Source organism: Scatophagus argus, chromosome 18 (genome assembly GCF_020382885.2).
Source record: "Scatophagus argus isolate fScaArg1 chromosome 18, fScaArg1.pri, whole genome shotgun sequence".
Taxonomy (NCBI): Eukaryota; Metazoa; Chordata; class Actinopteri; family Scatophagidae; genus Scatophagus; species Scatophagus argus.
This window is the reverse complement of record NC_058510.1, coordinates 7,645,639-7,662,373: the sequence shown is the minus strand read 5'-3', so window position 1 is coordinate 7,662,373 and position 16,735 is coordinate 7,645,639. Positions and strand designations below refer to the sequence as shown.

At 40.5% G+C, this 16,735-nt stretch overlaps 1 protein-coding gene across 5 annotated transcripts in view; it reads right to left on the bottom strand.

Annotated features, from left to right (window-relative positions):
- Positions 1-435: 435 nt before the first annotated feature.
- Positions 436-16,735, bottom strand: part of LOC124049432 (sodium/hydrogen exchanger 9-like) — a 55,890-nt gene continuing 39,590 nt past the window's right edge. For 2 of the 5 annotated variants that reach the window (XM_046371067.1, XM_046371070.1), the window contains exons 13-16: positions 10,195-10,240; positions 8,478-8,533; positions 1,253-1,349; positions 436-1,178 (exon numbers count right to left, since the gene is read on the bottom strand). In XM_046371067.1, the coding sequence (XP_046227023.1) occupies positions 963-1,178; positions 1,253-1,349; positions 8,478-8,533; positions 10,195-10,240 (415 nt within the window). In that variant the 3' untranslated portion in view covers positions 436-962. The other 3 variants (XM_046371069.1, XM_046371071.1, XM_046371072.1) reach the window with 2 other exon arrangements.

Sequence of the window (16,735 nt, the reverse complement as noted above, 5' to 3'; positions counted from 1 at the left end):
AAACATCAGCACAAAGGAAAATACACTGTATTTTTGTTACAGTAACTCAGGACAGAAACAGTGGGGCATTCCACGGATGCACCCATGCATTCATAACAAAAAAAAAGCCCTCACTTCAAGGACAGCGGCTTTATTAATATGACAGAAACAGCCCACATGTTCACAAAGCCCAACCTTGACGCACTGGATCTGTATAGTACACATCATTCTGCTTCACACAACGGGAAATGGGCCCTGAGATTTATAATCATGCACTTGGAAAGTGCAATCTGCATAGACGTCTCAGTGCTGATAGCTTCTTTTCCTAATGCTGTTAATATGCTTACTTGCTATGAAGTATTTTATCTTGCCGCAGAATGATAAGCAAGATGTGGATGAGGGTGGGGCCAGATTCAATGAATGAGTAAAAGAACTGCACAGGAAAACAGTAAATAAAAAGCAAGTGCAATAAAAGTTTAATAAGGAGTTGGGGAAAACCAAAGTTGGCACAAAAATACCATTTCAGCTGATTAGGGGAAACACCACAGCTTTCAATCACAGTATGCTCATGAGCAATTCTTCATGAAGCTTGAATCCAAGACGTTATGTAACCAAGCAGCCTGAAGCTGCTGTTCTAGCAATTAATGTGTGACTTAGCATGTTGCATGTTCAACAGAGCCGTTACACTATAATATTTCTGGCTGGGTGAGAAGTGCACAGTGCTCACATAAGTGAGCTTCTGTTTTGTTTTGGTTGTTAAACGTTAGACGTTTAAACTGTACAGGTATAATGACTGTATTTCAGATATTAAATTCTTTGAAACTAGAGCAAAACAAGCCAAGATAATCATCAGCAGAGTAACCGGAAGAGCAGCGGCCTATGCACGACCTTTCTGGAGCTATTGTATCTCCGGCTCACGTTCGACCCCTCTCTCATGCCCTGACCAGTGACCCCATTCACTGTGGGAAGGTGGGGCCTTAGCCTCAGGGCAGCGAGACTGATGTGCCAGCGTTAGAGGTGACCCCTGGAGCTTCAGAGCCAAGGCCCAGGTCTCCCTCCAGCAGGTCTTCCTGGTGCTCAGATCCAGTCTCATCTCCCACACATACAAGCTGCTTCTCCGTTTTCTCCACATCGAGGGCGGATTCATCTTGTTCAGTCTTACACAGCCGCTCCTCGTGCTGAAGAGCAAATGCAAAATTATAATTGATAATTTTTATTTCTTTCTGTTCCCTGAAGATATGCACAACACGTAGCAACAAAGGAGAAGTCTAACCTCGTGAACAGGAGCGCTGCTGAAGAGTCTGGCACACCACGGTGGCAGTGAGTCGGTCAGTGGAGGGCCACAATGTGTTAGCAGTGGTTTTACATATCTGTGACCTTGTTAAGGCATGTTGGCAAATGTGTTTAAGTGTCAATGACAGAGAGAGCAAAAGAGGAAAAAAATTGTTTGTTTTCAGCCTTTTCCAAATTTGGTCTCAGGCCAGGAAGTTACAACATGTAATAATTTTAGCAGAGTCAAAGCACATCCCATTCGGGGCACATTATGCAAGTATGTGTGAAAATAAGTAATTTCGTTGCTTCACTGACATATTTTAGAGGGTCTGTAAAAGTTTGGAAGGTCAAAGTGTAACATGTCAGTAGTGTTACCACAGTATGCCACACACAAGTATGGCAAGTATAGTTTGGGGGAATGTTTATTAGTTTAGCTGCAGATGTGGGAGGGCTAATCGCAGGCCAGTGACTGTGTTAGAAAGAATGGGCTTAAGTGAGTCACTTTTTCTGGAGAAAAGCACATCACTCACACACACACACACACACACACACACACACACATATCCATAAATACATAATATTTTTTGCAGTGTTACAAAGAGGAAACATAAGCAAGAGACATTTGCTTTTTTTCCCCTTGTACATACTGTAGAGACGTCAGACATTGTTCTGTCACACTGTACACCACATAGTCAACATGTCATTCAACCAGACTTCCAGTTCAAGCACATAAAAAAAAAAAAAAAAAATCTCTCTCTCTATATATAAACTGCAACAAAGACAGCCTCACTTCCACCAGGCACAGTGCAGTGAGAGCCTGAACAATGACACAGCCATTTTCAGATTTCACTGATGTCGCTGCACTAAACCCACACAAATGTAGTTCTGACATGATAAACATCTATACAGTTAAATTAAGCACACTATTCACTATTCCTCTTATAAGGCTATTGTAGGCTTACTGTCATTAAGCACCAGTGGATCTTTCAACATAACATGCTGCAGAAAGCTGGATATTAGTCATTCAAGCTTTAGGTGCCTGTGCTATTTTCGTTCCAGTTTGCTACGTTGTTAGCATATTTAATATACATGTTCCAGCTCTTGTCTGCTGCTGCCTTAAGTAATAAAAGCCCACAATAAAATATGCAACAAAGAAAGACTTCAGGAGAGAGCTGCTTGATAGAGATAAAAATTATTTACTCACAGAAAAAAAAGGGGTTGTTATTTTGTTTCAGGCAAGTCGGGTCAGTCTTGCACTTGATTAAAACCAGAGGCAAGGTCAGAACCGGTTTATAAATGTGTTCAAGTGTTGATAAAAGTCAGCGCAGGCGAGCACACTTCTAATTAGTGCTGAGAGCAGGAGTACAAGGATTAAAGCAAGAAAAATTGGTGAGCCTGAAAATTTGTCCTGGAGGAAATGTGTACAATGTATTGAATCAAATATTATACAAATTTAAAACTTCTCTGTGCTCGAAATCAGGCACGGTGCCTGATCATTTTAAAGCAGTAGAGAGTAGAGAGGGGTGTTTTCCGGTGCCAAATATGTTACAGTCAACGTCCTCTGGAGGTGTTGTGAGGTCAAATCAACAAACGCCGGTGATTGCAGGTCGTCGCTTGATAAAAGCAATGACATTACACACCTTGTAATGCTTATCTCGAGGCCAGATTTCTGCACACAGTGGCTTGGTTGCAGCCGATTGTGTAATACGCTTGATTCTGTATCCTCTCCATTTTCAGACAGGGAAAAATCACAGCACACTTGCACGCTTTTAGCTGTAAACAAAAGCTCTGATTAATAATTGCCCTTCTGCAGGTGTTCGTACTTTGGCCTCCTTGTGCCTTGAAAAAAGACAAAACTATACTTCAACAATCCTGTAATTTTGGGTAGAGGGAAACCTTTGTACCTCAGGGCCTATAATGAACAATGTGGGGACTTAGATGTTGCACACAAGTACACAATCCCCTGGCATGAGCACAAAAGACAAAGAAAAGAGGAAACGGATTTGTTGTGCAGTGCCAGTTCTAACATTCTGGTATGGAGGATGAAGAGGCAGAAAAGGGGGGGTGCAGGAGGGAGTAATGACTTCCTTGGGACCTGCAGGAGTGAGTTGTCTTCTTGTCGGCATGGTGTCCTCCTGTTCCATGCTGGCATAATACTAGACAGCAATGGTAATTATAACTGCTGGAATTGCTCTCTGCAATGGTGTCAGGTTGGGTGTGTGTGTGTGTGTGTTTTAAAGGAGCTGAGAGGCTGTGTGGAGGTAGAAGCCAGACTGCTGCTTCAGCTGTCATCGCAGCAACCTCATTTCCTTCCTACACCTACTATTTCCTGACCTCTAATCAGTAGAAGAATATTCATGAAACTACTGTACAGTTCTGAGGCATTTCTTCTTTACTTGAGCACGTCCATTTTCTGTTGCTATAGAGGGGAGAGACATAAGCACAAGTCAGAAACTAAGAACACATACAAACTTAATATATGAACAGAATTAAGAGGGATTGTCCCTGCTGAAAAAAGAATTAATTTGAACGGATGAAAGACAATACATTGATTCAAGTGATTCAAAACAGGTTCTAATTTTAATCAGACAGTGGAATACCCCCCCAAAGATCCAAAACAGCTGTCTGTGCTTCACAGTTAAATGAACGTGTGTTTCATTTGAATGCTAAAAAGCATCTCGTTAAACCACATAGAGAATTTGATTTTTTTGGCTGTGACCTTATCTCCTTCTCAAACAAACAATTTTAGGAGACATGTTCATTCCCCCTCTTATAGAGAATTAGAGGGGAGGATTGGTGCTACTCTTTTATCTGTCTATGAAACATGAAGTTGGAGCAAGCAGCTGGCCTGGCTCTGTCCAAAGATTTGCTCCTGTTGATTATTTTTGTTACCGCTGTGACTGATTACTGCATTCAGTTATTGGAGTTTGCATTGAGGTTTCCAGAAGCAGCGAGGGCTTTGGAGAACAAAGTCACACAAAGCAGAGCTCAGTTCCGCAATGTTCTGAAGCTTAACAAAGTGCACAGGAAGGTGTGAAATGGGAACAAAAAACATACTTGAAGCCTGAGAAAAGAGAAAAGCAAATGGATACAAGGTGAAGTAATGAAATCAGTTACAAAACAAATGGCCTGAGCAGGGATAAAAACAGCTTGGGTCAAAATTAGTTGCTTCATACTGAAGCAACAGTCGTACGAGTGGTGTCAATCTTCTCATCTGGCTGTCAGTTTTCGTATACATAAAAACTCCTTGATTACTTTATACTTAGCTAATAAACTACACCACAGTATGTTAAGTAAATATAGTAATATGAGCGTTACTCTGAGCATCAATGGCAACTGCTTGTAATGCATTAGTTATAAAGAAGAACAATATAATGCATATTCAACATTTTGAAACCATACTATAATGAATATTTCCACAGGTCCCAGACACAGTACAAAACGTCAGCAGCACATAATTAGAGTTGATGGAGCGTCCCTCTGTCTTTTAGTCTGGCATTGTTTATGCCTTGCTATAGTAGTACATTATATAATGCCATAGGAAACACAAAGAGATTTACACTGACTCATCCAAAGACCAAGTCAGCCATATAACGCAGTCACAGCATGTCTCCTAAACACGGGTGGCCTCTGCGATACCAGAGCCAAAACAAAAAAACATCAGTTTCCATCCCTGCAACCACAGTCCACAAACCACTTCAGCAGGAAAGATCAAACAGGCTTTGATGTCCGTCAGAATCTGTGCTTTGGAGTAAAACGTTTGTCCTAATGAGCCTTCAAGCCAGGCTGACAGGGAAACGGTTAAGGGAGCAGCAGTACACTATTCCTGCAGGATGAGACACCAGCGAGCCAAGTTCAGGCTCAATTACCAGGCAGCAGGATCCACGCTGAGGCTCCTCTCACCTGGTCCACATCAAAGCATCTCCATAATAGCAATGGGAAACATTGGCCAGGACAGCGCCTTTCATCCTGCCTGTGGCTCCTCTCAACCCTGCCACTCATCTCACTCTCTCACATTTACATGCATACACTTATTCTGTCAAATGTGCAAATTAACCCACTATGTAGACTTTTAACCATATAGCCAAAAGGTTTGGGAACACTCTAGTTACCATGGTTACACAGCTTGCAATGCCGTGTTGCGAGCAATAAAAGCAAGCGTCATAAATCAAATGTTTGCTGTGTGTCATATGTGAGTGTGGCCGCCTCTGGCCATCTTGGCAGACACTATAGAAAGCTGGCCTGGCTCTGTCCAAAGGTAAACCATCTGCCTTGTTATTTATACACTTAGATTTTTGTAAGGATGAAATAAACATAAGATAAGCCTTTACAGCTCCCCAGAGGAGAAATTCAGTTGTTTCCACAGAACAAGGACAGAAACAAGTACAGATAAACTGGAAAAGTAAACAAAAATGAATAACAAGCGCTATAAAAAAGTAAAAAATGATATAAATCCTGCCACCGCAACACACCACAGCAAAGTACAGGGCTACTACAGACTGATAGAAGATCTTTAGAAGATCCTTTAGCACACGCTGAAAGTCCTCCTCAGGAAGAGGGCATCCATATCTCTGTTAGTCCCCTGTACTCCTCTCCCTCATTGTCCTTGTTGATATCACAAAATGGAGGAGGTGTAAGAACACGTTTGAAGGTTGCAGGGACCTTGGTTAAATCATAGTCTGAGGTGTAAATAGAGAAGTGGAATGACAACAGTGCAATAGTTTGAGGGATAGCTTATCACAAACTGAGAGGCACTGGCATTCACCATGACGCCCTGTGCAGCTGCATTACCACACGTGTTTATGTAACGTATTGATTAGCGGACTTTAGAAGTGCTGATGGGTGGATTTTGTGACCTTAATGCAGATTCAGGCTGTCTGTTGGCACCATTTCCAGCATTTATACTAATCTAAGGCAACTAACTGCTGTAGCTGTAGCCTTAGATTTATATTACAGATGTAAGAGCAGTGTCAATATTCTCATCTAAATAAGAACAAAGCAAATAAGCATATTTTCCAAAGGTCAAGAGGAATCTGGTTCACATTTGACTACTTACACATATATTGTCTGACAAAGCATTTTTATTGAACTGTTTTTAAACTACTTAGTGTATATTGTCAGAAAGTGGATAAAATTCATCATCACGCCACTTTCTGCTGCTTACTGGATTCTGGTTTTTGGAATTCCAAAATTATCTTCACCAGTTCCAAACCGCATTGAAGGTTTAATTAAGAGTATATTTCTAAAGAGTTTCTTTATTCCATTTAGGTAGTTTTGTGACAACTCGGAGCCAGTTCTGAGAAAAATTGTGTTTGAATCAATGTTCCCAGAAGCTGTTGGGAGGCTGGCAACAAACCATGTAATGTAAAATAAAGGCATCAGGAACGACATTAAATCACCTCCAAGGATTTTGTAAGGCATTCAACCACATTCTCCTTTTCACCATTTTGTAATTTCAGTCTCAAGTGACAGTGGGTTTTATTAGAAACTTTGTCAGTAATCCTTACACAACTTAACATAATGTAATCCATTTTTGTTGGAAATAAATCAAATGTAAAGCAAAAAATATCACTTCTTTGTAATGATTTACTAAGCTGAGCTTGGTGGAAACGATTGGTGAGTTTAACACCATTCTGTGAAAACTGGCGTCAGTATCATGCTGTGGCTTCAGCAGCAGGGACGTGGAGACTTGTGAGGACACCGAGGAACAACGAGGAGGCGCTTCTCAAGGAATATTTCATTAGAGCAAAACAACTATGCATGAAAATATCCTGACTACTGACTCCTTGAAGGTGGCCGTTCACAGATGCTCCCCTTTCGGCTTGATGAAGTTTGAGATGACAAGGAACAATGTGAAAACACTCAGAGTCTACTGGGGACATGCAGACATAACCAGAAAAACTCTAATTGTTGCCAAAGTTGTCTCTCATTAATTCGGTCAAAGCTTGATTATTTTTTTGAGGGTCTTTTATTGTCATTTGTGTACATTATGTTCATCTAGCAACACTAAAGACGCCATAAACACAGACGCCGTTTACCTCATAAACTCTGCTTTTTTTAATAGTCCGTCAGCCATAACATGTTTGAACAAGCCACGATGTGATACATGTTTTTCATACTATTGACAGTTCAAGAAACTGGCTGAGTGCTGAACTTGTCCCGTTCTTTGTAAACAGAGCTTATTTTTTTTTTTCTAATCTACAATGCATAACTTGGTCCTTTGGCTTGTTTCTACCATAACAGTCATTCATTCTAAATACATTCATCTTAAAAAAGTCTAATATTAACATTAACACACACACATGCATTAACCAGACACTCCAGATAAATGCACTCGCAGACCTGCATCTGATTGTTTTGCAGTGGAGATGGACTCATAAAGTAAAATGATGTGCAGGACCAGGTCATGGGGCCATTAAGCTGTAAAATTAGATTAGCTTAAACTTAATGCAGTCCTCATGAAATTCCACTGCACAGGATGGGACTGTTTTCTCACTGCCAAATGATTTAACGATATTCTCTGCTCACAGGAATCCAGTTCACCCCACAGTCAACAGCAAACACACTAAAGCGACAGTTTGACATTTTATAAAACACACGTATTCACCTTCTTCCTGAGACTTAGATGAAAAGATCAATACTACTTTAATGTTTTATTTTGTTTTTTAGGGTAAAGATAGAGGCTGTGGCTAGCTACTTTTTAGCTCAACGTGGAATAAATAATTGACATGGTCTGACCCCCTATCAAACCACAACTTCCTCTTTGTGCACTTTGATTTGTTAAGGATAAAAATAAAAAAAAAAAAAACAAAGAAAACAACAAACCTGTTAATGAGTGAACCTTTCCCCGAGGACACAGCCAAGCTAGCCGTTATTCTGGAAACAGTAGTCTTCAGTTGCTTTCAAGTCCTGTAACTTGCATACAGAGATACATACTAATACACATCATATTAGGAAAAACTACCTTAAATTACCTTTGATGCACAGATACAGCCATACACAGGCATATATGTACTACATACAAACACCTGAAGCACTTCATAAAATTACTGTTTGTTCTGTCATCACAGTACATGTGGTTCTTTCTTCAAATGCCCTGAAATGGAGCACTCTGCTATTTTCCCTCTTACTCATTGTATAATACTTCTCCACAGCCCAGTGCATTAATCATTGTGAGTGCCAGCAGATGTGAGAGTGCTTTGGAGAAGAAAGCAGTGAAAGGATACTTGTAGTCCAGATGGTGCCACAGGCCTCGTGTTGTGTCTGGCCTCCCTGTAGCCACCTGTAGGCCATGAGAGAACCACTGTTAGTCGTCAACACACAAAGATCCTGTGGGGTGGCTATACTGATGGAAATGCTGGAAACCTGCAACCCTGGACGGTCAGTGGGGCCATATCCAATGACCTCCGCTCTAACAAGTGGGACGACAGGCTCTGTGGTTATATAGGAAAATCCTGTTCTCAAAAACGTCATTGTCCCTTGAGATCCCTTCCTGCTACAGCAGCAACATGCCCCAGCGGTCCCTGTGAGGACTTTCACTCTGGGCAAGGTTACATTTATCCATTTCCATGAGAAAGCGACCTGCAGCTCGACCTCACCTCTCCACTGGGATCCTCTCTAGCCTTACCTGCCACACTGTCTATTCTGCCCCTCTGGCCTCATAATACTAGGGAGCTGCCCAGACCATGTCCCATTCACAGCGTGCAGATAAGAGTCAGGTCAAAAAGGAAGATGAAAGGGAGTGGATGGAGTGCTGTTGGGGAGCTGAGATGGTAGGTTGGGAGGGGAGCGTGTGGGTGGATGTGCCTGCACAGCAAAAATACGGAGGCCTATGTACAAGGATGTGTTACAGACTGTCATTTTTGCAGGAAACAAAAGAGCATTTCCTTCTCTTGCACCTCTTCTTCACTTTGATGCGATGAGGTGTTGAAATAAACAACAGAGCCAAGATTAAAGGGTAGAAGCATATAATGGCAGGATGTACTGTAAATCCTCGCACATAATGTGTAAAGATGCTACACGTCGTTGCATCCCTGTAATGCACAGTGTGTCCAAAACACTCTTCCAATATCCTGTACTGGGGTCAAACACGTACAGACTCAGTGACGCAGTACAGTTCTGCAGCACTTTCGCGGTGATTAAAAATAGCTCTTAAACAAATGAAGTTTCATTGTCTTTGAATGCAGCCTCTGCTCTCTCATTTTTGTTCAGTTTCCGTCCAGTGCTAAGCAGAAAACACAGCTCACAGCACAGTTTACCATATGCATGGGGAGAATCACTTTAGATACAATAGTATTTCAAGTATTGTGAATATGGGAACAATGGAGACTGCTGGGATTTCGATTAATCTAGGAAGCAAAGGAAGCTGCAGAGTTTCTTATTAGTTATCATATGTGGACATCTTTAAAGATGCTTAAATGATTGATTATGGCATTGTTTTAAACCTTATGAGCTGTTTCCTGCTGCCATTTGTCATTTATCTCTGTAAATTAGCTCCTCATTTTAAAGTTTTGTGTATAGTGGCAGAGATTTTTCATGAAAAATTCATCCCCCGAATACATAAAAGGAATCATATAAAACTGGAGGTAGATCATTTAGACTACTGTTTGCAATTACGTTAATAGTTTAAGTGTTTTAAAGTGCACCAACATAAGTACCGGCTGCCTGTAATGCCTCAATATAAAGTAGCACTAATGCTCCAGATTCTAAATGGAAGTGATGAGAAATACCTGTACAAGAGCTATGAAGACAGCCATGCACAACAATAGTAAACAGTGCCCTCTTGGGTGCTATGTCAGGACAGAAAAAAATTCGACTTTTCCAAAGTTGGGGGCTGCAGTTCGGATTGAAATGTATTTCACTGCCATTAGGGACAAAGTCTGCGGCAATAAACAGAGTAGATAAAACATGGATTACTGAACGGCGACACTAAGGTGTTTCTACCTCGGAAGAAAGGTCCTCTGGATTTTCATCTGCATCCACTCCAGCTCTGTAGAGAATGAACAAAGTACAGTCAAACCCCAGCTCAACAGAATACAGTGACAAAGACACAAAGGCAAACTGTGATTCCCCATCACACATGAAGCTGTATAACTGTCAGTTAGTCTAGTGCTGTGCGTGACTTTGCAATGAAAATGAAAGTTATTGTGGAACTCAGCTCATTTTGAACATCACCTTTCAAACAGCTTCATAAAAATCAGTGTTGTCGCTAACATTACACCATAAAAATGTCAACTGTAATGTAAACCTTTGATGAAAGACAAAACATCATCGCAATTATGCTTGATAATCTGCATGGCTGGAATTATTACCCTGCCGAGGTGTGGACCCCTTTTTGCTGGAGTAGTGCTTGAGCAGCAGGGCCGATATGAGAGGCCGACCGGCTGCTTGCTCTCTCTGAATTGAAATAAAGTGACTCAGCACCTGCCAGTGACAGCCTGGTGAGCTGCTTCATCGTGGAAACAAGGGCGTTATCACAGCCTGCATTCCCCAGCCCACATACTGAACCCACACGCTGCAGCACCATCACACCAGTTTTAACCCTGAATATGAAATCGAAAGATGGAGACAACTTTGCAGCTTTATCTGAAATCGCGTGGTGATCATTTCTGAAATCATTTACAGCTTTACAGTAGCCAGAAAACATTGATTTAGTACACTGTAGGTGTGAAATTTCTCACAGAGCTCAGAGGGATGCCGAGAGCGAGATGGCTGTCGATGTTGGTTCCTACAGGTCAGCAGTTAACTCTAATAGCCTAGCAATACTGGTGCAAGGATTTTTTGAGACAGCAATATCACTGTGTGTATGTGTGTGACTTTGTGTGAATCTTGAATGTGCTGATGCCAAAGCCTTTCACCAGGAGGCTCTTGCAATAACACAGCAAAGAGGTGATTCTCATCGGAACATTAGTGCGACTGCTCAAGGTTGTGCGGATTTCACATCTTGGCTGCCGTCCCTCCACGATTCATCTGCGGGCTTTGTCTTTAATGTCTCCCTCTCTCAGTGTCGCTCCTTTTGTTATTGGAGCTCGCATGCAGTGTGAATGAAGGCTATTTTGCCCTGTGCTTCTCACGAGTCCTGTGCTGTGACACGGTCATGTGCATCACCAAGAAAAATATCCTGGACATTATTGTGCTTAGTAATTAATTAGATTTTGATCCTGGCTGTGGCCTATCCCCAAAAAACATCCATCTCTGGCCAGTTCTTTTAGTTTGTTTCCGTTTTTCGCCATCTGTCACTGCCTCTTCCTCTATTTTATACACTCATCTTTATCTTAACCCCATCCATCTTTGTCTCTTCTCTCTGTTACCTAATATTTTTCTTGTTCCTCTTTTTTCCACTTCTTTTCTCCTCTTTCACTTTAATCCAACTCTCTCTCTTCATGTCTCTCCCTTTTGCTCATGTCATTATCCACCTGCTGTTCATTTGCACTATACTCCACTCTGCACTACCTCACTTTTGGACTACCTCCAGAACCATACTTATTCTACTTATCTTATTGTATTTTGTGTTACCTTATTCTATTTTAGTTGATTTTATTTTATTCTTCTATTATATGTTACTTGTTACGTTCTATGTATGCACCAATCAACAAGACAAATTCCTAGTAATGTGAAACCTCTTCACTTACAATGGCAATAAAGTCTTTCTGATTCTGATTCTGATTCTTTTTTATCATCTCGTCCACTTCGCTCCCTCAGATTACTCTTTTTGTCTTTATCACCTCCTACCTCCTTTTAATTCCGTATCTTTGCCTCCTCCTACCACCAGCTCCCTCCCTGCTTCCATCTTTATTTACTGCCCACTAAATGTATCTATTCTTCTCATAAGAGAGAAGAGGTTGGAACTGTGCTGTTTGAGATCTGCTTTCTGGGTCCACGTGCCACCAAGTTGCTTTGTTGTGGTGCGAAGCATCGTGACTGTGACGCATTGCCTTCAGCTGGCGGGATGCATGTCACGCGGAGAGGCTTTGTCACTGAGCTAAGCTGATAGAAAGAGGAAAGGGCAGATAAGGTGTGAAATGAATGAGCAAGAAAAGGAAATACAAGCTGAGGGTAAGAAAAAAGAATAGGGGGTGAAGAGCGCAAATACAGAGTGAGCCCAAGTGTCTTGGGCGTGATGGTGAGTGAAGTCGTCTGCTGTGACATTAGAGTGACAGAATGAGTCGGTGCTGCTCGTGAACGCGAGAGGGAGAGATGGTGAGTTTGGTGAGTGAAGGATTGACTGGAATACTGGACAAGACAGCCAGAGAAAGACGTAAAAGAGAATAAAAGAGAACTGCTTTCCCTCTCAAAAGCAACGCAAGAGAGAGGAACAAAGAAAGGGATAACAAAGCTTGTAGGTATAGGATGACTGCTTTGTGTATCGCATTTTTTAAATTGATATGACCCTTGTGCCCTGTTACCTTTATCTTCAACACACTGACATTCAATACGGACAAGTCCAAACTAATCTAACTGCTCTGTGACCATGAAAATAAATTTGAAAATATGGAAGAGTTGACAGCCAGAGGGACACACTGGGAGAGGAAAGAATGAGGAGAAAAGTCTGCAAACTTTGCATAAATTCATATGTACAGCAGGAAGTGTGGTTGAAGACAACAACGAGCCAAAGATACTTTTGCAACGAGCCTCCACAGGAGTATTCGATCCTTCCATGGCCCAGTTACCTTCCAGAATGAGGTGGAGCTGCCTCCATTCTGCAGGGAAATCACACTCCTGCAGTAAAACCCAGTCCAAAAAGGCATCCACACTGGAGTAACTCAATCTGGTAAGATTGCGAAATTGAGTTGCGCCTGTTATCCTACCAGTCATCTGCAGCCTCCGACACAAAAGTCATTCTCTGTTAGTGGGCTCTTCATGTGCTGATAAGATCTCAGCTGTGTTGTGCTGAGCTCCACTGACTAAAATATCTCGGGACACATTCCAGGAAGACATAGCACTCTGCACAGGGTCCCTGTCTACTCATCCAGGCTTTTAGGGAACATTTCTGATAATAATAATAATGATAATAACCTGCTATTATATTAAAGTTTCTGTGTTTGCAGTCATTTAAAAAGCTAAGCCAAAGTAGCTGATTTTTTTGTCACTTGTTCAACACACACTTAAGTACAAAACTGGCATAAATTACACACCAAGATGGATGCACAAAGCACCCACCCACACCTATAAACATCTCCCTACAGGCTAGTATTTCCGTTATGCCTCATAGAGAAGAAGAGCAAAAAAAACCCCAAAAAACAATAAAAAACAAAAAAAATCTGCCTTGAGCAGTGAGGCGGTAAGTGCGCACACATACATGTGTGTCTGTGTCTGTGTAGTGTTGTTATCAGTCTGACTGACACCAGTGGGCTGATAAAGCTGTGCTTGCTGTGCTGCAGGCGTACTGTACAAGACACCTCTAGAGAAGACATCACAACATCACAGAAACATCAACTGCTTTGCACATACGGCTCATTTATAATGAATCTTCTTACCTCGGAGGCAGTCTACAGGTAGAAGTTTACCATGTTTACATGCAGGCAAAACATTTTCCTTGCCATCATGTTCTCGGGAGGAGACAATCTCCACCGGATGTGATTAGCGGTGCAGGTTAATCAACATTTTGATGAGTTTCTTCTTGAGCTCAAGTACTCAAGAAGCATAAATTCAAAAGGTAAGGTAAACCAAGTTACAACACCCCTCCCCTCTGCTGTGCTCGCTCTGCTGTTATTTCCTCTACTTGCTGCTCTGACAGGGAGAGAGGATGAGAGTGAAATTGACGTGGGAGCACAGTGAGACAGAGGCGGGAGACAAAGAGAGTTGGAATCTCACAGGGACTGTGTTTGCTCTATACTGCGAGTTTGGACAAGAGGAAAGCTGTAAGTTATCCTTACAGCTTCCTGTTTGCAAATCCCATATGGCTGGTTCTCCCCACCAGGGATTCACATGGATTTCATATCTGAGAGCATACACTCCTCGCAGCAGAGGTCTGAATTTGGAACCAGCACAGATATGAACAACACACACATACACAGTAATGCAAAGAAACTATGGACGTCTAGTCAAGTAATGTAACTAATTACAATCTTGAGATGCTTATACTTTACACGATTTCCATTTCCTGCTACTTTAAACTTTTACTCTGCTAAAATTCAAAGGGAAATATTGTGTGTTCACTCCATTATATTTATGTGAAACCTTTAGTTGGAGGTTCAGGTCATTAATCCAAAATATACTAATATAATAATAAATCATGATGCATTATTGAGGATACAGATAAAACTTTAATGATCCAGTGGTAACATCCACAAGATACCCAGCAGTGTGTGTATATATATATATATATATATACACATATATATATATATATATATATATATATATATATATATACACATATATATATATATATATATATATATATATATATATATATACACATATATATATATATATATATATATATATATATATATATATATATATATATATATATATATATATATATATATATATATATATATATATATATACATATCTATATATATATATATATATATATATATATATATATATATATATATATATATATATATATATATATATATACATACATATATATATATATATATATATATATATATATAAATAATAAGCTCCACCTTAACCAGCTGGAACATATAAATGCACAAAGAGTACTTTTATGTATATTTTGATGCTAACATTTCAGTGAAAGTAAGTGCAATTTGAAATGCACATCTTTTGAAAATACAAGGAACATTTTATATGAGCCCAGAAAGAAAACATGTCAGTGAGTATAAATAATGTGCTCTGAATTTAACTGTCAGGCCTTTTACTCATTAATACATAAACCGAGAATCTTGTACTGCATTTAAATCACATTCTCTTCAGAAAATATGAAGGGAAAATACATACATTGTGCTCCATGTTGTTGTCATCCTGTAATCATAGTGGATATAAATTTTAGGCCATGATGCTAAGCTTAACAAGAGCCATACGTGCATGTTGAGTTGTCATGCATGAGGTGTGCTGAGCCCTGCATCTCTCTGTATTATGACTCTGCAGTGGATGAGAAGGTAAGACAAAGAGCAAATACAACACAGACGTCTATTCCTATTACTGCAGTGTTACAAAAGAACAACCCACATATGGAAAAGTCTCTGACTGCAGTATTTGGGTCAATCTAACGAAACCTAGAGTGAGAATCCACTCACTCTGCAGCTTTAACCTAAATTTCAGATCACTTGAGCCGGTGTAAAAATAAAACTTACAGAGTAGTATGCGTGTGCATATGCATGTGTATCACAGATATTAACGAAGCATTCGTCTGTGCATGTTGCAGTGAGCGTAAGAGTACGATTCATTGTCCAAGAGACAATATCTGTTAGTATCTATCTCATCTTACTAGGACAAACTTTAAAAATGTTTCTGCCACATCGCGTACCGATGAATGATCACCCACACAACAGATGCCCAAATATCATGTTATCATTTCTGTTGTTTAATCTGAGCCTCATGATAATAATGGCCAGAAATAATTATGCCTATTATTTAATGCCAACTTGGAAATTGCTGCTAGTCATGACTTGAGGCCAACTATTTGCACTTGCGCGATGATGCAATCTGTCATTTAAATTTATTCATTTCTTTCGCTTGCTTGAAAGTGATAATAGAGGAGCATATAAGCACTTAATTCAATGTAAAAGCTTAATTTAGGCTAAATGTATTTGTCATGGTCAATGCCATGGAAAAGCTCTAAATAAACCAGAGAGAGCCTATGAAGATAGATGCTTCCCTTTCAGTGAACACGTGTTAAATTATTTATGTGCTACTATGCGCACAGTATCTTAAAGAGAAAGCCACACATTTTGGGATCTATTTGCTTTTGTGCTGAGCATTAAATAACAGGATGGATATCACTTTCTGACATATGACAGCGGTATCAATCTTCCCATCTGAAACTTGACTAGAAAGCACTGAAATGACAAAAAGTACAGTTTATCTCATTTCATTTGAGCCAGTAAGAAAAACAATTACTTATTTCAGCAATTTGCCTCTCCTTTGCTTCTATTCTGTAGGTGCTGCACTTGAGCTCCTCTGGGTAATAAATATACTTTTACATTTCCCCTGTATGAGGATCTCACTGTGCCACATATCTGATACAATAAAGGGTGAAAAACAACAAGAAAAAAACTGCAATAACACGGCATCATATTTCTGCCTTAGTTTGCACCTCTCCTACACAGTATCAACTCACTCCACCACGGAAGCTGACAACCATCGATGTTTCATACAGTGGCAGTTTAACAGGAGGGGTCTTTTAGCATTTCAGCCGACTGGATCCCTGTGGATAGCCGAGGACCGCTGGGAGCAGAGGGGGCTGTGGAAGCCAAAGATGATATTATCACAAAGAATTCATTTCCCTTGTCACAACATTCACCTGGGTGTCTCAGCATGACACAGGGAAATGGCCTAAATTTAG